General features: G+C 43.1%; 1 protein-coding gene across 2 annotated transcripts in view; it reads right to left on the bottom strand.

Moving 5' to 3' along the window:
* The window catches only part of slc8a1b (solute carrier family 8 member 1b), a 162,253-nt gene that overhangs the window by 12,588 nt on the left and 122,691 nt on the right, over window positions 1-26,974 (bottom strand). For both annotated transcript variants that reach the window (XM_084077278.1, XM_084077279.1), the window contains 2 exons: window positions 25,610-25,761; window positions 18,475-18,574 (listed from right to left, as the gene is read on the bottom strand). In XM_084077278.1, coding sequence (XP_083933404.1) covers window positions 18,475-18,574; window positions 25,610-25,761 — 252 coding nt within the window. The remainder of the gene's footprint in view (window positions 1-18,474; window positions 18,575-25,609; window positions 25,762-26,974) is intronic.

Here is a 26,974-nt window from a genome sequence, read left to right as displayed (position 1 = left end):
GCGAGAGAGAGAGAGAGAGAGAGAGAGAGAGAGAGCTAGAGAGAGAGAGAGAGAGAGCGAGAGCTGACAGTATCAAATGAAAGCTAAGGTCCAAAGATTGCCACAGGGCTTGAGCATCAGCCAAGCATACGGACATTGACCACTAAACTGTGTGTGCGTGCGTGCGTGCGTGCGTGCGTGCGTGCGTGCGTGCGTGCGTGCGTGCGTGCGTGCGTGCGTGCGTGCGTGCGTGCGTGCGTGCGTGCGTGCGCAAGCCTGTGTATGTAAGCCTGATACTGTATATCTGAATCATGGGTTTGAATGGTAAAACATGAAATTAAGCCGCAGGGAACAATACTCAGAAACACTGTATTCAGTACACACAGTAAGTATTCTTCAAAATATCACAAGGAAAACTGGCAGAAAAAGACTCACTCGCTGCATAAATATTAAGGAAAACTCCTTAGACAGAGACTTAAGAAAATATAATTTCTTTGTTTTAAATGCTCATAATGTGCTCTGTGCTCATAGTGAGGGGTGAATTAAAATAAGCAAACGTTTCGGTCCTGGAACCTTCGCCAGAGCTATATATCAAAATATCACAATACATGAAAAGACGTGATCTATGGCCAGTAGCCACTATGAATAAATTGTAGCCACATACAGCATACGGGCCGGGGGCATTTTCTGTAACCACTTAAGCCCCATACTGTATACTTCATAATACTACACATAACAAAATAGCCGGTCTACGAGCTCACAACGTTGAGAGCTTGTAGATCTGCTATTTTTTAAACGTTAAAATATTATACATTACACATTTATAGCATAATTATATACATCTATAAGCACTTAAAATATAGAGTATCCTTGTAAATGGTTACACCTACATTATAGTCTGTTAGAAAGCATGTATTAACTGTTTAATACTTTAATAATGGGGGTAAGATAAGGTGTTTCTGACTCTGTCCATCTCTCTTTCTTTCTCTCTATCTGCCTGTCTTCCTCTAACCGTCTGTCTTTCTCTCTCTATCCCTCAATCTCCCTGGCTTTTGCTCTCTATACTGTATGTCTGTCTTACTCTCTCTATCTGCCTGTCTTTCTTTCTCTATCCACCTGTCTTTCTATCCACCTTTCTATCTCTATCGGCCTGTCTTTCACTCTGTATCCACCTGTCTTTCTCTATCAAGGTTCCCAAGTTTTACCAATGAATTTTCAATTCAAAACTTTTCCAAAACATTTTACCCCATTTCCAGGCCTATACATCAATCATAGCTTATGCAATCAGGCCTAAACATGCAGTAGACTCAGAGAATTCCATTCTGTGCTGCATTTTTGCTACACCACCTGTCCTAGGGCATAGCACACTGGAGTACGTACAAGGCTCATATACATTTTTCTTGCATTGACTGGAGTGAATGTCATCATTGGCCCCATTCATCAATTTAAAAGTAAGGAAGCCTGTCTTTCTCTCTCTATCCGCCTGTCTTTCTCTCTCTATATGCCTGTCTTTCTCTCTCTCTCTATCTGCCTGTCTTTCTCTCTCTCTCTATCTGCATGTCTTTCTCTCTCTATCCGCCTGTCTTTCTCTCTCTATCCGCCTGTCTTTCTCTCTCTATCTGCCTGTCTTTCTCTCTCTATCTGCCTGTCTTTCTCTCTCTCTATCTGCATGTCTTTCTCTCTCTATCCGCCTGTCTTTCTCTCTCTATCCGCCTGTCTTTCTCTCTCTATCTGCCTGTCTTTCTCTCTCTATCTGCCTGTCTTTCTCTCTCTCTATCTGCATGTCTTTCTCTCTCTATCTGCCTGTCTTTCTCTCTCTATCTGCCTGTCTTTCTTTCATCTCTCATGGTGTTTCATCATTGGTGGAAGTGAACTGTGTAAATAAAGGAGATAAAAAAACTTTTGCTGCTCATCTGTTTTTCTCCACCCTAAAGCCCTCTCTCATCCCCCTATTTCCTCTCACTCTTAATGCCATTGTCAATCGCGTTGATCCTATATGCATGTGTGTGTGTGTGTGTGCGTGCGTGTGTGTGTGTGCATCAGGATTTGCTGATGCTGGCAGAGATCAAATCCCCAATCAATTTCTCATCAGTTACTGAATGGCACTAATCTGGCATCAACTCCAACAGGCTTCTCGGGTGAAGCACTAGCATGCTAATAGGCTAGAGATGTCTGATAAGGTTCAGTAATGTAGACAGATTGAATTGCTAATGTATGCATAGCTAATTGTTAATAGAATTAACACTTAAAGGAGTAGTTCACCCAAAAAAAAAAAAAAAACTCCATGAATTCAAGGCTTCATGGGGTGTGTAATTGATAGAAAATACGTAATCTTTTGGTTGAACTACTACCCAATATGACTGGAGTCTCCCAAGGCTTTATACTTGGTCCACTAGTATTTCCCTCTGCACCAAATCTCCTCTACATCAAATAGCCGATCTGCAAGCTCACAATGCTTCGTGTTGTGATGTGTTGTGTGCTTGTAGATGTGCTATTTTTGCCAAATGTTTGCCCCAGAATAGGGACGCTAAGGTTAATGTGGTTAATAGTTCAAAACATACTATGTAACTAGCTATCTAACTATCAGTCAGTGCTGTGATTGGTGTGCTGTAGCTTTCTGCTCATCACTCTAGGATATCCAATGTTTACCCCCTGAAGTGCTGTGATTTTTCTTGCTCACAATTTATCCTGCTTATACCACAGCTTAAGTCTCTACCTTTGCAAAATGTGATGTTACATTATACAATGCACAGGTGAAAGGTGTGTACAGGAGTTGACTTCTGTCTTTGACATTAGAAAAGTCTTTCATGCCCAATCCCATCATCCATCCATCCAATATACTAATGTACTCAGGTGTTGCTAATTATGAACCAGGCTACTTTCATTAATTAGACATTCACTGTACTACGTACGGTTCAGTGAACTTCTAATTAATGGAAGTTGTCTGTAAATGCCATGTTTTTTATATGAATAAATTCTACACATCCGACGCATCTCAGCCAATCAGAAAGGTGTCGTGGTATAAGCTTGCACGCATGCACAAGTAAAAGGCACCAGCATAACACTCTATTGCACATTGCTCAAGGCAAAACTATAGGAACGTTTGACACTTACAGTTCCTCCTGGCACTGAGCTGTAGTCCACTCATAAACCAGCACTGTGTGTTTTCTCTTCTCCAGATATTAATTAGTTGGTGAGTTTCACCGTCAGTCTAACTCGCACCCTACATTTTAATTCAGCCAGCTACCGTTACTAATACATTGTTGGGGTGTTGTTATGTTATGGTAATGTACAGCTGTTGAAGATGTAACCCAGGGCGATCTTAACCCTGTGGTTTTCACATTGCATTCTTCAACCCAGGATGAAAATCTTCATCCCAAACCAGGTTGAACATTTTCAATCCTGGTTGAATTTGCCCCGGGATGAAAATATAATGTGGCTTGAGTGTTTTCGTTTTGAGACTCGACATTTGTTCTCTGTTGTCTTTCATTTAGTGTCTTCTTGCATGAGGCCACATTCTGCGACAGTGTTTGGGGAGAAGAGACCAGACATGCTCAAAACAAACAGCTGTGATTAGTCAGACAGTTAACTCGCGAACAGGGAGTGCTTGATTTGATGCACCAAAGCAGGCACATGCAAAGTGGCAAAATCACAACCGATCCAAGTTTCATTAATTGTGGAAGCCAAAATCATGTTCCCGGTCATTATATGATTAATTGTGCAGCCCTGAGAGTCTCCACAAGGAATGAACACTGAAAGGGGAGAAGAGAAAAGAGGAGAGAATAGAGACAAATGATGAGACAGAGTGAGAGAGAGAGAGAGAGAGGAGGATAGATGGAGACAGAGGTGTGTGAGGGAGAGAGAAAGCAAAAATGAAGACAGACTACCATTCTTCCATGGATCTTATGAGCAACGGCCAACGGGGTGTGTGTGTGTGTGTGTGTGTGTGTGTGTGTGTGTGTGTGTGTGTGTGTGTGTCAGAGATAGCTTGACAGGTGGAGACCAGCAGTACATGAATATAAACATGAGCATATACTCCCCATGTGTGCTGTGTGTATGTGTGTATGTGCGTGCTCATACTCTTTCATGCCCCTCCCCCCACACACACACAAACAACTAGTAGCATGTAACACATCAGTAAGCCAGCTAGACAGTCAGTCAGTCAGTCAGAAAACAAAAGTGTGGGTTTCATCTACTGTACCAGACTTCATGGCGCGTGACTGAACAGAACAACAGCGTTCCACATCAATGCACACGGTGGGCCAGTCAGTCATTCGGTAAATAAAGTAGAGATATATACGGTGCCACAGCCAATAGCACGTCACCCAGTCAGTCACCCAGTCAGTGCGTCAGTAAATACAGCTGTTAAATACAGAATGGACCAGAGCTAAAGGCACGTCATTTACCAACCGTGTTCAACTGATGTTCCACACGACTTCATCTGTGCTACTGAGGAATGAGCCACGCTTGTACACGCACGCACACACACACACACACACACACACACACACACACACACACACACACACACACACACACACACAGAACAGAGGAAGCCTGGGGCTCAGAAAGTATATGGCTATGCAACATCACTAACACACTCTCACTCGTTACATAAAGGCAATCGGATAGAGGATTCTTGTCTTTCATCTCATTTCTGTCATCTCACCATCCCTCTATCTCCTCTTCTCTCTCTCTGCACACACACACACCAAATAGACCTGAGTCCATTTGGATCCATTCGTGCTCTCTCAGAGTTAAATTATCACTCAGGAGTTTGCAGTGTAAGGTGTATTTGAAGTTATGACAGCTCAGCAGGGTGCATCTCTCTCTCTCTCTCTCTCTCTCTCTCTCTCTCTCTCTCTCTCTCTCTCTCTCTCTCTCTCTCTCTCTCTCTCTCTCTCTCTCTCTCTCTCTCTCTCTCTCTCTCTCTCTCTCTCTCTCTCTCTCTCTCTCTCTCTCTCTCTCTCTCTCTCTCTCTCTCTCTCTCTCTCTCTCTCTCTCTCTCTCTCTCTCTCTCTCTCCCTCTCTCTCTCTCTCTCTCTCCCTCTGATGCAATGTGGCTTAAAGCTTACCAAAGAAAACACCTGTCATGCAACATGTTCTAAATTAAACACATTGCAGTGGTGAGAGGAGCAAGCTTGTAACTCTGAGGTTGGTGGTTTGTGTCACAGTCATGGTCTCCCATTCCCCTCTGCCAGGCAATTTCATTCAAATGAGCTTCATTGGCATGAGAAAACATTATGTTTACATTGCCAAAGCAAAAAAGAAACGAACCAATCAAAAATCTAAACTAAAAATATATGTACAATTTCAAGGGAATAAAGACATGTGTAAACAGAGCTGTTCATAGTTATATACATGTAGGCAACAATTAACAGCAATATTTCAAGATTTTGCAGTCACTTGGAATAAAACCTTTGAAATACACAGCATTTGTTTTTAAAATGTATTTAAAATAGTACACAAGTAGCAGTTTTTCAAAGCTGTTTAAAGGTAGTTGCCCTGTTTCTATGTACAATAGTTCTATGTACCGAGATAACATCTGATTGTGTAGGAATGCACATTTGATTAGTAGACCTTAGGGTATAATAGACATCCTTCTACAGTCACAGACAGCTCAGAAATCTTGCTGCTGTGTTTACACATTGTTGCTGTCTCCTATTCCTTTCCCCTCTGAGCCCTGATTTAATTTCCCTGAGTTCTGGCCTACTCCTTACCCTAATTGCCATGATTGGAATCACCTGTGAGCAGTGCTGGCATAATGCAAGGACATTAATGCTGCAGCACTGTGCGCCATGTTGGGGGGGCACCAAACGGTAGGGCAAAAGTAAGAGAAGACTGTACTATTGTCGAAAGACCGACAAAGTATTGAAACAATGGCTGCTGAAGAACCGGTAAACCGGTTAACGTGTCGGCATCAGCTGGTGAAGCAAAAATCTTCCGCCGTGGTCCTGGCTATATATGGGCGTATAGGATATGGGCGTATAGGATTTGTTTATGATCTGAGTCAGAGTGACGTTGAAACCCATATCAAGCTGAGGGATGAAAATTAGGACCTATATTACAAGCCAAAAAAAGCCTGGACGTGAATTACTGAGTTTCTAATGTATGTAGTGCATGATACTGTAATTGTCTCCGTCAGGAAAGTGTCTAAGCGGAATTACAGGAAGTACCTACCTAAAGCGCTAAAGGAAGTTACGTTAAATGCGGGGCAGATCTGTTTACATTCACACAGAGCTATTGGTCTCTGAATTTACAGGTCATGAACCGAGTTCTGATTGGTCGAAAAAAGACAGTTTCCAGGGAAAGTACATACAACGGAAGCATTAAACCAGCTTTTCCAGGCTTTTCTCCTCGTGAGATTAGATAAGGCTGGGAATGAGGTTAGTGGTAATATACGTCACTCTTTATTTGTATAGTACTTTTCATAGAAATATTTGTAGTGCTTCACACAGACACAAAATATATAATGTATATAAAGTGTATACACACACACACACACACACACACACACACACACACACACACACACACACACACACACACACACACACACACACACACACACACACACACACACACACACACACACACACACACACGTGTAGGCCTATGTCAAATATGACATCTGTTCATTCTTGTCACACTGTGTGAATTGAAATAAATTAAGAAAAAGTTTAACACAACATCAGCTATGCAGTTTGTTTACTTCTGCAATGACGTGGACAAAACTCCTGCTAAAGTGAGCTCTCCTCCATTTTAACCACTTAAACCCTCAAAGGTTGGTTATGCTATGTCTTTTTTGTTTTCGCTCTACATTAAATGTCTTAGCTGATATAGCCGATCTACAAGCTCACAACGTGTCGCATCAATTTTCTGCGGAGGTTTCCCCAGAATACGGATGCTGGGGTTTAAATGGTAAAGGTCTGTCCAAATGGAAGTAATGTGAAGTGATGATTGAGGGGGTGATCATGTGTCCTTGGCTATAACAAAACAATGGACAGCTGTTCGACACGTGATATTTAATTGATGTCAATTTAAAATGACGGATTACGGATTTCTTGAGAAGGATCCATCTACATCTATGAAGTGAGGGCCCTATGTTGTGAGCACAGAATGTGCGTATTATTTCAAATATTAAACCATTTTACTGTCAATATATTAACAGGAAACAGTGAAGTGGATTATGTACAAATAAAACAACATATCCTTCCTCTAGGTTTCATTAGACTTAATAGTCTTCCTCTGGGTAATTTATTGACGCCTAATTTAATAATGTTCAAAACATTAATTTACTCATGAATCCCTATCAATAAGTTAACAATTTGGCGTGATGGGTGAGATCACAGGAAGTGTGTACTGTACGTATATAAGGAGGACCAAGTGCGCATCCATGTATTTGAGGAAGGAGAGAAGCGAGAAAGCAGCATGGAGGTAAGAGTCTCTCCAAAACAATTTTAATCAAACATGTATTAATATTATTTACCGACTACAGTATATTTAATAATATTCCATACAGTCTATATTTAATTTAGTCTGTAACACTACAATTATGTTATATGAATTAGATTGAACTGTTTGACACTGTTTGTATGAAAACATTTGTTTGTTAGTACACTGATTCACTGATTGACATTCTTTATTGAAAAAAAAGAAGACATAATAGTCTACTGTATTAAAAATATATGCCAGTGACTTTGAAGAAGATACGGTGTGTGTCAAAATGTTAGTTGTTTACACCTCTCTCCTTGTGTCTCTTTTGCCTCCTCTGCTCGCATCTCAGGTGGGAGGGGACTAAAGCTTTTCATCTCAGGTGGGAGGGGACTTTTCGGCTTCGGCAGGTCTTGCTGAAACCGGTCAGAGAATTTACTCTTTATTTCTCTTTTATAACTGCTCCTGATGAACAGGTTGTCATTTGAATGGTTTTCTCCACCATTGGTATGTGAAAATGTGTGTGAATGGGTGAATGTAATTCACATCGTGTCAGTCTCAGAGATTTAATGTAATCATTTCTGGTGACAGTGGACAATGTGTGTCCAATCTCTCTCCATTAATGAATAAAAACATAGAAATCACAAGTGCATTGATTGTCTGAACATTCACACACAATGTTCACATTGGTGTCTCTGCAGTGATGTTCGGCTCGTTGGAGGTGCAAGATCTGCAGAAACAAACTATGGCAAAGCACTGCATTCGTTCCTTTGCTCTGCAGTTATAACATTTTGTTCTTATAGACCTGCTGAAGCAGAAACATATTTTCAGGTTCGTTTGGAGTATGCTCCAAGCTTAAGACAGGAGGAGAGAAGGCAAAACATTGAGGAAGAATTGCTGGTTCATGTCAATAGTTATTCTTCCATCCTTGCAGTCCCTCGCGTCCCTTGCGTCTCTTCCTTGTGTCTTAGCTCCTCCCACTAAACGGTGCGAGGGAGAGACGCGACGATGACATGTGAGGATGAAAGAATTGGTTTGTCAAATGAGACATCCCAGCTCTGTGTTAAAAAGTGTAATTTTGAAACAACGTTAACGACCTGTCATTTGCCTTGTAACAGTTTGTTCTGTATTGTGTGTTTTGCTCAGAAAATTGTGAGGTCATGTTGTATTGGTTAAGTACTGCATTCCTCTGCAAAGTTATTGCTACGCTCATTTATTGTTTGCTATTCATTCCTTCCACAGAACATGACATGACAGATGTGAACATAAAATGTGAAATATAAATACCTATATGAATTGAACTGTTTGATATGCAGTCTCCCATAGATCCACCCATATACAGTACAACAAAACCGCTATAGTATTGAAACCATTGTGTCATCATTGCCTTGAAAAACTAGGGCTGCAAACCTCTCATCCAATCTGCTGTGCATTGTTAATGTGAATAAATCACAAAATGATAATAGGGAAAAAACAAAAGAGAAGGGGGGGGGGGGGCTGACAACATCTTAGTCATCATCACACAAAGCGATTTAAAAATAACTACTAATGAACACACACACACGTCAGGACCAGTTCCTCAAGATATTATTTTGCAGTCTTGTCACAAAAAAAGTGTATACACACATGCACATGCATGTGTGCACATGCACACACACATACTGCACATGCACGTTTGCATGAAATCTGTCTTGTGTTTGAAAGCGGCAAGTCTTATCTTCTCTCTGAACCTCCTCTCATCTGGAGAAAGTTAGTCATGTAATGACCCCCCCCCCCCCCACAACCACACACACACACACACACACACACACACACACACACACACACACACACACACACACACACACACACACACACACACACACACACACACACACACACACACACACACACACACACACACATGAAACGTGCACATATGCACAATATGCGTGTGTGTGCACCACCTTACATATAACCCCCAAGGTCAAGGACACCCAAATTGATATGTGTTTGGCCACGGACCCGCATCTGAAAATAATTTGTGTCAGGGACCCCCAGAGGAGAAGATGTATGTAAAAGAAAACACAAATATTTTCAAAAATAGCAGATGTACAAGCTTGCAGCGCTGTGAGATTTTGCTGGGGACCACCTGGAGGTCCCCGGACCCCACTTTGAGAAACAATGGCATAGACAACAGGCACTTGCATTTACACAGACAGGTACCTCTCTCTCCACACACACACACACACACACACACACACACACACTCCAGTGCGGCATGACATTTAAGAGCGAGCTTTTAAGAGCTGTCTAAATGCAGCTTTCTTACTTTGAGTTGAATGTCACAGCGCAGAAATTACGTGCGTGAGTGTGTGTGTGAGAGAGAGAGAGAGAGAGAGAGAGAGAGAGAGAGAGAGAGAGAGAGAGAGAGAGAGAGAGAGTGTCATACTGATGAGGTGATGGTATGTTATGAATCAACCTGGCTGACCCCTTCTGTTTTAAATGTCTTCACAGCAGAGCACTACAGCTATAGGTGACCGGAACAGAACCTTCACATGGCCATATCCACTCAAAACCCCATGTAGTCTTGAGTTACAACTGTACTTTAACCGCTTTTTCGTCTACACCTAAATCTATTTGCCAAAAAGTAGCCGATTGATGCATTGTGAGCTTGTAGATCTGCAATTTTTGGCTAATGTTCCCCCCCAGAATATGGATGCTGGGGTTCAAGTGGTTAATAAGAATCCTCTGAAAGTCTGGAGAGAAGACATGGTAAAATATCAAGTGTTTCAGGATTATAGAAAAGTGTGTGTGTGCGCGTGCGTGCGTGCGTGCGTGCGTGCGTGCGTGCGTGCGTGCGTGCGTGCGTGTGTGAAAACGAGAGCTGCATTAAATGCTCTTAACATCAAACGTGGAAAAAATGTAAAGTAGGTTTAAAGACTCTGATTATGATCTCTGGCATTAAAGTGATAGATAAGAGCCAGACAGACAAAGGGGAAGAAATGATGGACAAATATTAATTGGATTAGATTAGGAAGATACAATCGTTTCCGATGTGCTTTTATGGAACTTAGGATCATGGTTTTCATCTTTTCATTTAACATCATTAGAGAGCATGAAAGAGAGTGAGGCAAGTGTGTTGTTCTGCTCTTCATGCAACTTCCTGTGAAGATGTGCGGCAGGGAGTCAAATGAACTGCTGAAAACATTTAAACTCCACTCGTTAGATGCATTATACTTAATTTGAAATATCTATCATATATTATGAATTATTGAAATTAGTTGGATGTCCACTTTAATAATATTATATTAAAGTTGAAAAATGGAGATAAGATGTTTCTGCCCAACAGCAACGATATAATATTTTCTATTATATTACTTTTTATAGTTTTTGACTACAGATACTGAAGTATTTAATGCATTATGAATTGAATTAAATTAAGAAACGGACAGAAAGCAAGGAGAGACACAGACGTGCGTGTACCTCGGTATACAGAAATACTATACATATAAACAGAGCAACTACCTTTAAATACATTTGACAAATTTGCTGCTATTTGCCCCAAAGGTTTTATATCAAGTGAATGCAAAACATTGAAATAATGCTGTCATTTGTTTAAAAAGTTTATCCAATCTAACCTTTCGTATGTGGATCCATAAATATTTCTGACAGAAAATGCACAATTCTATGGTTTTTAAGATATTTTTCTCTAAGTTGCAATGTAACACAGGCAGCTCTGTTGACACATTTCTTTATTCCCATTAAATTGTACACACATTGTTTTGTTTGATTGTTTTGTTCCACTTTTGCTTTGGCAATGTAAATGTATGTTTTCTCATGCCAATAAAGCCCCTTTGAATTGACAGACGGAGCGACGGAGACAGATGAGCAGATCGAATCCGAAGCTTAGTGATGATCCTGCCACCTTATCAGTGATAAAGTCAGATTAGACTACATATCACTCAAATCACATCATATTAATGCAGATGGGTGTCCAGTGCTTTGGCAAGGGAGCATGAAATGTCACCTGTTCAAATCCTCACCTAATTAAGACAGAAACAAGATGACGTGTGTGTGTGTGTGTGTGTGTGTGTGTGTGTGTGTGTGTGTGTGTGTGTGTGTGTGTGTGTGTGTGTGTGTGTGTGTGTGTGTGTGTGTGTGTGTGTGTGTGTGTGTGTGTGTGTGTGTGTGTGTGTGTGTGTCTGTCTGTGTGTGTGTGTGTGTGTGTGTGTGTGTGTGTCATGTACCAGTGGGCATCCATAGCGACAGTGAAAGGTCATTATACAGAAGGTGTTAATTAAGTTGTCTTTCTTTCCTTCATTTTCTCTCCATCCGTCTCTCTCTCTCTCTCTGTCCAATTCTGCGTGTCAACCTCAATGTTGTGTTCTGTCACATTCCTTCCTTTTTACTTTCCTATCTTCTTCATCTCTTCCTCTCCTGTATCTTCCATTGATCCCTCCATTCATACATGAATTAATCCATCAATCACTCACTCACTCACTCACTCACTCACTCACTCACTCACTCACTCAATCGGGCAAGCAATCGATGTATCCATCCATCCATTCATCCATCCATCCATCCATTCATCCATCCTTCCCGACAAGGGATAGGTGGTCATGGCCAAGCCCAATGGAGGTCACCCCGGCCAGGCTATAAATCACACCCGGTCTCCCTCATCCCCTCCACTGCTCTGGAGGGACCAACACATTCATATTGCATCGGAAAAACCAATTACACCTTGACCTGCCTCTCTCCCATGTTGTATAATTAAGAGAAGAGAGGTTGAAGAGAGTCAAGACAGAAGGGAGAGAGAGAGCGAGACAGAGGGTGGTGAAGTAAGAGAGATAGACAGGAAAAGACAAAGAGCATAAAAGGGCACAAAAGGAGAGACAGAGCCAGATAGTGAGAGACGGAGGTACAGAGAGAGAGCGAGACAGAGAGCGAAGGAGAGACGCACACATGTGGACAAAGGAAACGAGGGAGAGTGAACTGAAGACAAAGAGCAGAGTCGAGACAGTGAAAATTAAACATGAGAAGAGGTGAATGAGAGCGGGTCCCAGATGAGCTGGTGTTATATGAGAATCTCCGCTACCTGTCAGGCCTCCTCCTCTGCTACCATAACAACAACATTTACACAGGCAGGGGGAGGTGAATACACCTAGGGAAAACAGTGCAATGACATTCTGCACTTGAATCAATGAGACTGGCACATAATTGCCAAGGGACAAGATAAGACAGAATTAGAGGAAGTGATAGAGTTACGTGCTTAGCCCTCAACTACTTTCAAACTCCTGGATAACGCTGTATGAATCAAATGGAGGGACAACATTTGGAGGACAGAGTGATTGCTAGAGGGTTAGGTCAGGTTGCTGGGACGAGCCCTATCTACTGACTCACTGCCCCTCTGGATAAGACTGACATCTACACAGAAAAATCCTCAGTGTTAATTTAACTGCGAGCTATATTTGCACGCTCTCGCGAGTTACAAATGGATACATCAACACTGAGGATTTTACCGTGTACTATCGTTACCTCCAGTTAGTCCCTGTCACATACGGTTATGAAATATAGCTAACAGTGCCCAGCAAGGTTCATTTCCTTAACCCTAACCCTTCATACGTAACCTAGGTAAAACTATGCGTAAATCTAACCATTCCTAAACGTACAGTAACCTCAGTAAAACTATGCGTAAACCTAACCATATTCCTAAACGTAACCTAAGTAAAACTATGCCAAACCCTAAACTTATTCCTAACCTTAACTTCAATAAAAACGAATACAAGAACCCAATCGATGTGCACTTTGATCTCCCTACATTGGGTTGAAGGTTTGTCCTCATCAAACAGATGAGCTGCTAAACCTGTCTGAGTCTGTCAAGCTCACAACACTGTGTGTGTGTGTGTGTGTGTGTGTGTGTGTGTGTGTGTGTGTGTGTGTGTGTGTGTGTGTGTGTGTGTGTGCGTGCGTGCGTGCGTGTGTGTGTGTGTGTGTGTGTGTGCGTGCGTGCGTGCGTGCGTGCGTGCGTCTGAGTGTGTAGCTGTTTGTTTGATTGTGGGTGTGTACTTGTGCAAATATTGTGTGCGAGTGTGTAACTCTGTGCATGGTTTTGGGGTCTCATAGGTTGCAGGCTTATTAAAATAGGTCATATAACTATCAGCATTCGTGTGTGTGTGTTACAGGTACAAGCTGGTGTTTATGTCCTTAATAATCCTGAACCACGCTGATTATCTGAATCCTAAACTTCATTTCAATTTAATGGCAGTCCAATACATGAGTGCAGCCATCACACAATGAAACTCTCACTTGCCTCTGACACACACACACACTCACACGCTCTGTCAGCCAAAGCAGGCTAATCCCAGATAAGCTCATGGAGAACAGGTCTTTTCATTAAGGGGGTCAACTAACCAACAAAGACTGGCTGACAGGCGGGCAAACAACACATGCACGCACGCACGAGCGCACCCACGCACGAGCGCACACGCACGACAGATAGACAAATCAAAATGAAATCGTTTGCGTGCGGACACTCAGCTGAGCTGGATAACCACATTGACATGGGTTCAAATCCAGCATGCAACGTTACTAAGGGTGTGACCGGAGAGCCGAATGGTTAGGGCGTGACACCAGAATGCTGCGTGCATACATCAACCAGAACAAGCATGCTACCAAGCATCTGTATGGGGGATTATTAAGGGTGAGTGAGAGGATAACAGCACGATAGAGAACTTTGTCGGTCACTGCCATAGACACTGGGACCTCCCAGGGAGTCCCACTCCTACAGTACCTGTGTGGACGTCAGGGCTGTAAGTTCATGGAGGCCATGAAAGCCTATTTTTGACTACCGTATATAATATATCGTCTGTGTCCAGGACCAACCAGCTCCAACTCCATTTTCAGCTTCTTCTTTTTTTTTCATAAATCAACGCTATTGAACACCCTTTACGTCTGTGTAAAAAAAAATGTTTTGAACCAATGAAAAGTATTAACAAGCGCTTCTGACAAAACCTCCCAACTCCATTGGATCCTCAAACTGTCCGTCAACACCACGCAACCCCCCCCCTCTCCTCTCCTGCTGCTGTTCTACAGCTCAGAGCACAGCGCACTGCGCAGTGAGTGAGTGCACATAGACAGAGGAGCAGCACATAAACAATCAGTAACAACGCCGTTTTTCCCCCCCGTAGTCTGTTAAAACTATGCAGTGTACCTGTTTATCAAACTTAGCGCTGACGCTAATGTTATGAAGACAAGTAATTCTATTTCTAAAATCTATGAAGTTTTTAATGAGGAGAGCATTGTGACAAGAAAGGAGTTCATAGCATTTCTGTCGCGTTAGTTCTACTGAAACTTCCAACTCTGTGAAGCCCTCTTTGCAGAAGTTATTGTAATATTTAAAGTCCTGTTTATTATTGTAGGCCTATATAATAAGTGTCATGAAGCATCAGGGCATTCATTCACACGTTGTGATGCGTTGTGAGCTTGGAGATCCATTTGGAATTTAGACCCATTTGGAATCTCTCCCTCCACACGATTGGAGCTATTGTCAGCTGTTCGGACTCCTAACTCCATTTGAGCTGGATTTCTGTTCGGACAAAACTCCTAATTCCATTTGAGCTGGATTTGGGTAAAGTGGTGATAATATAATGACACATGCAAGTATCTGACAATATATATAAAGTCACTATACCAACTTTGATGAGGCAGTATTGCTTTGTTTTGAAAATATACGGTTTTCTTAATTTCCTGAAACATGAGCGAGTTAGCAGGTTACTGCTGGACAGCAGAGATATAGTATAATGTCATTTGCACAAATAAAAACATTTGAAACCAAATAAAGATGCAGGGGCAGAAACTAAGTACTGGCAAGCTAGCTGGATACATGGACGATTTAGACGACAAAAATATTGGATTGTAGCATCGGTTCCATTCAGGATTCTTGTAACTTAGGTGCTTTCTAGCACCTAAGATATTTAGGGTGTCAATCCATTGTGGAATGGATGGATATATGTGGCTATACAGTATGTGCAGGATATCTAAAGTGGACGTGAGGCTAATATGTGCGTTTTAGACACAAACGCGCCGTTTGAATAACTTGAATGATGATGAGTTGCTGCCCTAATTTGCAGTAACGGCAGGCAACAACGTTGTCCCAGATTGATGTTTACATTCTGTTCATGTAATGTGACAACAACAACAGAAAGTGAAAACTTATGTAATATATTTTGGTTAGTGTGGAGTTTACGCCAGTGGAACTAGTGTGGAGTTTACGCCAGTGGAACTAAGATGAATCTTACATGGTGCGACACAGCTTTAACAATCAACCTAAATAGACCACTGCAGTTTTTTTTAATGATGATCTTTCACTTGCTTTCACCATTGTTCATATCGCATCTGCAAGCGTCTTCCAACCTGTAGAATATTGACACGGCCACTGCGGTTCTCAGTCCAGGGCAAGAAAAGGTATTTCAGAACCAGTTATTCTCAGTAGAAACACAGTAGAAACACAGTAGAAACACTCTAGGAACTGGTTCTAAATTAGGCGGGGGAAAAAGAACAGAACTGGTTCGATGCCGGTGGAAAAGGGGTATACGGTATATTCGGTTAGAGCAGAACTGCAGTTACATCAGATAATCACCAGATGGCGACCTTATTGATACCAATGAAGAGAAGCTGCTGTAGTGTGGCCGTGGAATTCCTCCTCTCTGCCTTTCTCTTCTTCTCTCGTTCTTTCTCTCCCTCCCTACCCCATCCTTCCTTCATCCTTCTCATCTCAAGTCTTATTTGCCTTCTTCCTTGCCAGCTTCCTGTCTCCGACTCTCTCTTTGCCTCTCTGCCCACCCATAGCACTTTCTCCCCTCTCATTCACTTTCAGTCATTGCCATTCTCTCTCCCTGCCCCCCTCCCCCCCTCTTTATTAGCATTAGTTGCTACCCCCAACGTTCTCACTGGGTTTCATCATCTCTTTATTATCATCACCACAGATCATTACTGCAGCTCAGCTCCAACACTCTCTTTGGACCCTGAGCTCATCAGAGAACAAGGAGGATCTTGGGATGCGACAGGAATGGCATCTGGATGAAATATTAATCAGCACTCTCTCTCTCTCTCTCTCTCTCTCTCTCTCTCTCTCTCTCTCTCTCTCTCTCTCTCTCTCTCTCTCTCTCTCTCTCTCTCTCTCTCTCTCTCTCTCTCTCTCTCTCTCTCTCTCTCTCTCTCTCTCTCTCTCTCTCTCTCTCTCTCTCTCTCTCTCTCTCTCTCTCTCTCTCTCGTGTGCTTGGTTTGTAATGCCTTAAAACACTATATTACACTCTATACATCTGACTGTTTCTCTACGGCCACTTTCTCATATGAACACTGGAAAATGTCCAGGGAATCAGGTCAGGACATTGTCCGGTGTTGGCCGTTGCAACAGGAGAATGTCTGTTTCAGATGCGTTCACACATTAAGGTAAATACTGAGTTTGATAAGGTGAGGGCCGGGGTCTGGGTAGTAGACGCACGCATTAGCTACTCCCGCTTAAATATAACATGCGAGGGAGATGCGAGAATCAAATCTTTTTTTAATTTCAGAACATGACAGAATGACAGATACATTGGATTACTTGACATGCGGTCTCCCATTGATGCACCCATGCAAAACACATGCAAAACATCTTTCCTACCACAGTAGGCCTAATGTAGACAACAAGCTACAACATACTTTTAGTCAAAACGAGCCGTCCTCTGAGCTGGAAAAATGTTTTCAGTTCTCTCTCACCAAACACCTTGGGAGGAGGGGAGGCTCCACCCGTCAAAAATAGAAGTGTCATCAACACGTACACACACTGAATGTAAATTCACCGGACAATCATCACGTCCATTCACACATAGAGCATTTGAGACAAATCGAACACTACCTAACTCAAGGGTCCTGCCAGCATAAAGTCTGTTGCATGTCCGATCCTACTGAGCCGGAATGTTGCGTTCATACATACAGGCCTTCCATTTAAAGTCTGGAAAACTTCCATAATACAGTGCATTTCTGAAAGTGACTTCTCTCTCTCTCTCCCTCTCTCTGTCCCTCTCCATCACTTTCCGCTGCTTCTTGAAATCATCACCCATTCCCTTTCCTATCATAATATGAGATAATGTGTGTGAGTATACTGTAGAAGTAGGAATGTACCAGAGATGCAGAGAAAGAGATAGATATATATTACCCTCTCTCTGTATATCTGGTGCATGCCTCCTCTTACGCGCGCGCGCACACACACACACACACACACACACACACACACACACACACACACACACACACACACACACACACACACACACACACACACACACACACTCACATGTATAAACACCCACACTTGTAGCCATCTGCGCAGTATACAACGATCCAAACCATCAGGGCAGACCAGTCCACTGACAAATAAACCAATATCCTGACTGATTACTGTTACTAAAACCATTTGCACGTACACACACGTTCACACACACACGTTCACACACACACACACACACACACACACACACACACACACACACACACACACACGTACACACACACAGACACAGACACACAGACACACACACACACACACACACACACACACACACACACACACACACACACACACACACACACACACACAGACACACACGCACACACACACACGCACGCACGCAGGCAAGCATGCATGAACGCATGCACGCATGCACGCATTGAAGTGCACTCCAGTCTGAGTTCAGTGTATACCCACGGATGGTAGTTATGCGGTGCAGTGGTCACCCAATGTTCAACAACTCACTTTAAACACACAAATACACGCACACACACGCACACACCCCAGTGTTCAAACCATTAAACCACAGCAGTTTTTTCAGAATGCTTTAACCATTAAAGTAAATCAAACACACACACAGACCACCTGAGCTCAATTCCTGATTTCACGCACAGACAAGTCATGATACGACACGGTAGATGGCACGCCATTAAAAAGTACTTCAAACTCTCTCTCACACACATACACACACACACACACACACACGCACATGCACACACACACTCTCTCCCTCTCTCTCTCTGTCTTACCTGCACTGACAGTGATTGCCTCTATGAATTGGTCTCTCCAGCTGTTGGTTCCCACCAGCAGGGCAAGGTTAGTTTTCTTTATCAGTTTATCCACTGTGTTCTGTGAGAGAGAGAGAGAGAGAGAGAGAGAGAGAGAGAGAGAGAGAGAGAGAGAGAGAGAGAGAGAGAGAGAGAGAGAGAGGTAACTTTGATTAAAGGGGACAGGTCATAAAACATTGCTAGCAGGTGTTGGTAAGAGAACATGGTGAGCTGGTAGACTCCCATAGAAAGCAATTGAAGTTGAAAAGAATGACTTCGTTTTGACAATAAGGGGGAAGACACACAAACACCCAAAACCGGGATTGAACCAGTCGAAGGAGCATGTTTCAGTATTATGACTGGCTCATTAACCGTCATCGTTTTCCTCCTCTTCCCTCCATTCGCGGTATTCAAGTCACTCAATCCTTTTTTATTTGTCTTCCTACTCACAGCATGTGGGAGATCATGTGTGCTTTAACAACAGTGGTCCCAGTGGGATGTTTGATTCTGTAATTATCTGTAATGATCAATACCATTCATCCTTCATTCTAGCTCAGCATTCTAATCTTCTCATCTTTTCCTTTTATTAGCTCCACTCCCCTCCCCTCCTCTCCTTATCTCCTCTCCCCTCCTCATCTTTAGCTGCTTTTTTTTACTGATTATTTGAAGGCATGTTTGTTTTCAGAAAGGAAAGTGAATAGACAGCAGAGTGAGGGTGGAGAGCAGGATTGACATGTAACATAGCAATTAAAATTATACACACAGTCACACAAGCACACACACGCACAAACACACACGCACGCACGCACGCACGCACGCACACACACACACACACACACACACACACACACACACACGCTCCTGGAGTCAATCAGATCTCTTTCTCTCTCTCTCTGCTTAGAAGGAAACTCTGATTTAAATGGAACTGAGTGGAGCTTTGGGATGGGAAATGTGCCTAACACTATCTACAGCACACATGAATGCGAGCGCACACACACACATGCACGCACGCACGCTCACACACACAGAGGATAAGCCAAATCTAATTATTTGTTCATGTTTTGAAATGTTACAGCGCTACTGTGGGCTTATTGCCATTCGTCTCCCCATTGTCTCTCTCTCTGCTTCTCCCCGTCCCTCTCAGCCGTCCTATTTTCTATCTGGTATTCATTGCGCTGTTACCTAGAATGAGTTCAATGCAGGAGTCAGTGTGTGTGTCTGTATGTGCATGCTTGTGTGTTGTTTGTGTGTGTTTGAGTGTGCATATGTGCGGCGATGACCCAACTGAGGGGAACAAAGGGCCGTTGAGCTGACATCATCCCACAACGCATTGCATCATAACGGGAGGCAATGGTGCCATTGCCTGCCGTTATGGTTCCCCTGCATGTAATTTGGTCTCTCTCTCTCTCCCTCATCTGATCACATAGCTGTAAACAAAGGGAACACACTGAATCTAAGTTACTCTGACACACACCATGAAGAGAGAGAGAGACACAGAGAGAGAGAGACACAGAGAGAGAGAGAGAGAGAGAGAGAGAGAGAGAGAGAGAGAGAGAGGAACCGACAAAGGCATAGGGTGTACTCTAGGGTTGAAGGCATTAGAAACCAAGGGGGGGGGGGCGTGTGTGTGTATTTGTATTACAGACTTTGGATTTCACTTCATGTCAGTCTCTCTTTCCCTCACTCTCTTCTCTTTTTTCTCTCTCCCATTTCCCTAGTGTTCTCTCCATTTATCCGTTCCTCTGTGTCGGTATGGGCCGCTCATGTACATTTCATCTCGTGCCGTCACACAGAAACACCTCAATGAAACACAATTAATGTGATTACCTTCAGCTGTGTTTACTCTTCAAAATGTCTGCTGTGAAAAGGGTGCGTGTCATTGCCAATCCCCCATTGGTACTGTGGACCCTGTCACAGTTGTTCTGGGAAGGGTGTAGACTAGGGTGTAGACTACACTGCAAAATCCCAGTGTTAATTTAACTCTGAGAGTCCACAAATGAATCCAAATGGGGGTCCATTGGGGACTCTTAGAGTAAAAAATGGATCAATTAAAACTGAGTATTTTACGGTTTTACCTCTTTTTCGTACCTCTTCCGACACCCACTCCCCGCTTTGTTCCCTTCTTTCGATTAATTTGTGGTACTGTATATAAGATGGAGTATAGGGAGTAATTATGTGATAGTCAGGGCCAGGGATCGCAAAGATGTCAACATCACCAGGGCCATGATCTGAGCGGATGACTCCTGGACAGACCACTGCCTCATCCGCTCCACAATGAACATCCAGCTACGCCAGAAAAGGAGGACACAGAGGAAACGGCTCCGCCCAACAAAAAAAAACATCGACAGCCTGGGAGACACAAACGGGGCGCAACATCAAAACACCCTGTTTGAGAGGATCCCTGACGAATATCCAGAGGGTGTGGAAGAACACTGGAAGGCTTTTAAGACCACATTACTAGAGACCAGCTGGGACACCATTGGCTACAAGACCAGGAAACACCAAGACTGGTTCGATGAAAACGAACGACGAAATCTAATTGATGCCAAAAGGAAAGCCTGTACTTAGCAGAATGACATCAACTGCAGGGCCAAAAGGCAGGCCCACTCCAAGGCAAAGGCTCTTGTCCAGACTGGAGTAGGGTGCGAGAGCTGAAAAAACTATGGTGGAGGGAAATCCAGAGGCTTGGTGACACCAGAGGTTTCTTCAATGCCACCAAGGCTGTGTACTGTACGGGCCCAGCTATTGAGGCCAAAAAAAACCTCCACTCCAATGATAGACAAACCCTGCTGAAGGACAATGTGGGTATAAGTTCCAGATGGCGAGAACACTTCCAAGAGCTCCTGCATAGAAACACCACAGTTGAGCTGGAAACCATCAACCACATTCCTCAGCGTCCTATTATGGAGCATTTGGGAGACCCTCCCACTGAAAATGAGGTCCGGGATGCCATAAGGAAACTGAGTAACAACAAGGCCTCTGGACCAGATGGGATTCCAGAAGAATGATGATAAGGTGTATAAGACGGTAGTGAGACCAGTTACGCTGTAGCCGACGGCTTGGAAACAGTGGCACGGACAAAAAAAAATAGAATCTTCAAGATTTGAAGATGCTTAGGAAGGACATGGAGGGATAAGAGGGATAAGATCAGGAATGACTACATAAAGGGATAGCCCAGGTTGGAAGGTTTGGGGATAAAGCAAGAGAGGCGAGGTTATGACGGTTTGGACATGTGCAGAGGGGGGATATTGGCAGAAGGATGCTGAAGATGGAGATGCTGAAGGCAAGAGGAGAAGAGAAAGGACAAAGAGGAGGTCTAATCATGGATGCGGTGAGAGAGGACATGCATGGTGGCTGGAGTTACCAAGGAAGATGCAGTGAACAGAAGAAACAGATGGAAACGGATCAAACAGATGATCCGGCTGTGGCGACCCCTGATGAGCTTTAGCTGAAAGAAGACTCTTTCTCTTTGTCTCTCTCTCTCATTCTTTCTTCTCCTCACTCATTTACATGCATAATATACGCAGTGAAATCCAGTGTAATGTATCTCTGAGAGTGACAGAATTGACCCAAAATGGACCCATCACCCCTTACAGCAGGTGGATGGGGCTTTCTGTGTCTTGCTCAGGGATACATCAGCAGGGGGTTGGACACTGGCTGTCACAGGGGATCAAACTGGTGACATTCTAGTGACTAAGCTCCCATCAGCCCTCCTTTCCCCTCCTCCTAAATGCCATCTCTCCTCTCCTCTTGGCATCTCTTTTGCCCTATCTTCTCTCACTTCCTCTCATCCACTCTCCTCTCCTGCATTTATTTAAACTCTGAGCAAAAACAGCCTGTGTGTGTGTGTGTGTGTGTGTGTGTGTGTGTGTGTGTGTGTGCGTGCGTGCGTGCGTGCGTGCGTGCGTGCGTGCGTGCGTGCGTGCGTGCGTGCGTGCGTGCGTGCGTGCGCGTGCGTGTGCATGTGCATGTGCATGTGCGTGCAAAAGGTAACTTAAGTGCTTATTACCATGCCCTCTAAACATTCTTGTTTATTATGGAGCCAAATGATCTTCAACTCAAATGCCCTAAAATATTAAAATTAATGCGCACACACACACACACACACACACACACACACACACACACACACACACACACACACACACACACACACACACACACACACACACACACGGCTGTCCTAAAAGGACCTAAATCTTTCATGGAAATCTAATTCATCATGTGCACCTGTAGAGCAAAGGCATTTACACCTCCAGCTAAAGGCTCTATCTAGGCTAACTCCACCCACCTCAGGGGACAAACAAGGGCTGTTCTGACTTGCAAATGAAGCATCCTCTCGGTGGGCCATGGAGCGGTGAGGCAATAATGTGATATTACTCTCTCTGTATCTCTATTGCCCCCTTTTCTCTCTGGCCATAAACAGCCATGCCTAATTTATCCTCGTTTGCACATCGTGTGGTGCATGTGGATCTGATACTGTCGGTGCGCGGCACCAGCTTTAGGCCTGTCACAATTATTACATAACTAGTCCATAACCGGTCGACGCATCCGTGGGGGGATATGCGCACATGATCTGGCAACCCGGGAGGCAGTTCGTCCCATAGCTGGGCAGCCCCGTGACCATGGCGACAGTCTTTAACATGAAAACGCTACTAAACAGCTGGCGTTTGGTGAAATCGAAAAACGGGCTTCGCAGTTGTGTTCAGATGGTCAATGGCTGTGTGCAATTTCAGATCAATTGCTCCAGCCACAGAGGAGAGGGCATACAGTTTTGGGCTCATCACCACCGCAGAGGTTTCTCAAATTATAGGAGGATTGCCATAATCGTTTCCATGTTGAAAAATGTTCATATATTTTCAAAGATTTTCAAAAATGGTGTAAATAGCAGATCTACAAGCTCACAACGCGTCGCATCTCGATGCGTTGTGAGCTTGTAGATCTGCTATTTACACTATTAATGATTTTTTGGAAGAATAAAGTTATTAATTATGTCTGTCATTTCTTTGTATATTTCTGTTATTTGTCATACCGTAACTGCACCTGTGCAACTTCAAAGCCTAGAAGCCAAACAGTAATGTCATTTTTATTTGTATGTTCCAGTGATCAACGACAGAAATGCAATTAAATCGTTCATCGCAATAATTTGTGTGACAATTAATCGTCATGTAAAAAATGTCATAATCGTGACATTTTTTAACCAGCGTCCAACTAAGTAGAAATCAGGCTTAGCACAGTGGCAGCAGTGTTACGGCTGCACGGCAGAGGGAGAGTAGCACCCAGGAATACAAGCTTAGGCATTGGCACTGGGTGAAAATGGGTTACAAAATCGTGGGATAAAAGTTTAGCAAAAAAAACAAAACGCTTTTTGCTCTAAATACCGAAATTAGGGACGCCGGGTTGAAAGTGCTTAGAAGAGCATGGATGGATAACAAAGTCGAAATAATGATGGAAATAATAATGACATTTCTGTTAATTTCATCCAGCTGTTTTTATAGAGATGAATGGAAACAAGATTACATAATTCTTGTGACAGGTCGCACCGGCTTTTGCTGGCTCCGCCTCGTGCCGCAGTGGTGAAGGCAGTGGTCGCTCCTCGCCATAGAAAATGCATGGAACCTCACCGCTTTGTCAGAACACGGAAGCGGAATACCGCTGCTGGTGTGAATTCAGCGTCAGTGTTAAATTAACTGAGTGTAGAAATGTAGCCAAATGGACCCCATTTGTACTCACTCACAGTTAAAATGGATAAATTAACAATGATGATTTTACTGTGTTATAGCATAGTGTCTCTTAGCCTTTAAAAAAAAATCTCTCACCTTGTCTCAAACTCTCTGTGTGTCAATGTCCCCCTCTTTAATACCCTTTATCTCTCTCGCTCCCTCTCTCTCTCTCCCTGTCTGTCTCTCTTCATGTTGTACAGTAGAATTACATCCTTCAATCCCCCAGGACAGCGCTTCAGCTAACTATAGGACTCAATTATAGTCTCTCTCTCTCTCTCACACACACACACACACACACACACACACACACACACACACACACACACACACACACCACTTAAGAAAGTCAAGTAGAAAGTTATTGCCCCGTCTCTCATTCTGCTCAGGTGTCTGAATGTCTGTCTGTCTCAAGTATGTGTGTAGGAGTGAGTGAGTGCATTAGTGCGTGCACACAGACACACACACACACACACAATGATGTCAATAGTAATTACATCTACACCGATGTTAAGAGTCTGTGTTGAAGCAGGAAAGTCCGGTATATGGAGTAGGGCTGGGTCATAATATGACTTCAAATCAATCGATTATTTCAAACTTTTTCCCCAATGAGTATTAACACATTCCCTGCCAGAGTTTATTCATAAGGTACTCACCCACTGCCAGCGTTTTTGAGTTTTATAGCCTTTTGAACCGTTCACAAAAAAATTATATCCATTAAAATCCGCGATCGGATGGTGTTTATAAACAGCAACGACGGACGTTCGAGCCCTCATAATGTTGACACTTTTTTTTCTTTTTCTTCTTCTGTGATATCAGCGGCCCAAAGAGGCTGCAAACGTCATATCCGTTTGGCTGTGACGTGGCTGTGACGTTTCCCCACCGGCCATCTTAGATTAGCTTAGCATCCGATCGGCTATCAGATCGTTTTTAAACACAAAGAGGATAACCGTTCGTCGATCAAAGACAAGAAAATACAACCGGAGCTTACCATTCGTTTTTTAAACCGTGTGAAAACCATGATTTTTTGCCAAAACCAGGGAAAAACTGTTTTTTCAAGATAAAAAACGAACCGGAAACGGTTGTCGGAAATTTTCTCATAGGATGGGTCGGAAGCGTCACGGGAAAAAAAAAAAATCAAGGATGGTACCAAAACATTTTTTTTTCGTTATTAAACCACATAAAAAGACGATCCCGAGATATCTCGGGATACGCAGGTAACGGGTGGATTTAATGTCCCGAGATATCTCGGGATTGGCAGTATATGTGTTAATGAAGAATTTAAATAGTGAAAATCAAGTCGGTTATTGCTTGCAAATGTCAGCTACAATATATTTTCGGTTAACTGCCGGGACGCAGCCGCACCCACGCACTGACGCACATGTTCTCAGTCTTACCTTGAATTCGTAGGACTCCTCTATGATGATTTCCAGTTTGACGTGGTCTCCCAACATGGGCCGTCCCATCTCTGCGATGCGTCGCTCCTCTTCGTCCTTCCCTGTCAAAGGCTCCTCTTCCTCCTTTTCCACTTCCTCCTTTTTCATCTCTTCTGAAAACAAAAACAGAAAAACAAAAGAAAAACACAAACCCCATGTTAAAACCAATCAGTGAAAGGCACCAATCACTTTTCCGGTACGGCAGCTGTGGAAATCATTTTCTGAGTGAGACACTCAGTTAGTAACCCTGCAGAGTGTTAACTGAACTCTGAGACTTTAAATCTCTGGTAAAGTGGACCCTAACATAAAACACTGGATTTTGCAGTGTGGTGATGGGACAGTACATCACATCACCTGTACCTTGCAGAAAATCTGCAGAGAACTCTGCAAAATTCTGAATGTTCCAATTTAATTCTGAAACTGTACAAATGTACACTAGCGATGTGGTCAGCATGGAACCAGGTGGACCCCTAAATGGCTAAAAAAAAAAAGATCAATACAGTATCGACAATCAACAGTTGTTTTACTATTCACCTGAACGGCACTTTAACAAAGGATGTATGGAGATATTTTAGAAGAATAATCACCTGTTTGGATTCTGGGCTGGATATTTTATATAAAAACAAAAAAAATAAAATCTGCCCTTTAATTTAATCTGTCCTTTGATTGACAGCAATTTACCATGGTTTTACCATGGAGAGAGAGAGAGAGAGAGAGAGAGAGAGAGCGATAGTGTGGTGTGTGTGTGTCTGTGTGTGTGTGTGCGTGCGTGCGCGTTTGCCCTTCCCCAATTACCGCTTGGGCAAACCAGCTCTACCGATAACGCGGTCACTCACACGCGCATGTCTAATGGTAACTTAATGAACTCAATTAGTAGCGAACAACATCATGTTAGCCTGTTAATAATATACTTGTTAGTGTTGCAGTCTTCTGAAATAATACTGAACATCTGGAATATTTCAATTATATGCAAATTGGAGAAAGCAAACAATACATTCACCATGTATGTGTCCATGGCATGTGCGTACTTACAGCATGTGTGCATGTCGTAGAGTATGTGCGTTATGTTCCACATATAAATCAACAAACCCAACATAAACAAGTGTGGGGAGGAATTAACTGGCATAATGATTAAATTAGGATAGAATTGGCTACTCTTAAAAGAAAAGTACATTTCTGAAAGGTTTTGCCTATAATTACATGCCCAAAATAGGAATGCTACTGTACTGTAGGATGAAAGTGGTAAGCTTGTATTGGTTCTCTATCTTCAGATTCAGAGCCAGGTCTGCCTCAACCCGCGGCTACAGTAACATTATGCTCCTATAG

The sequence above is a fragment of the Gymnoscopelus microlampas genome (genome assembly GCF_963454915.1).
Source record: "Gymnoscopelus microlampas genome assembly, chromosome: 13".
NCBI classification, from domain to species: domain Eukaryota; kingdom Metazoa; phylum Chordata; class Actinopteri; order Myctophiformes; family Myctophidae; genus Gymnoscopelus; species Gymnoscopelus microlampas.
This window is presented reverse-complemented; position numbering and strand designations above follow the sequence as displayed.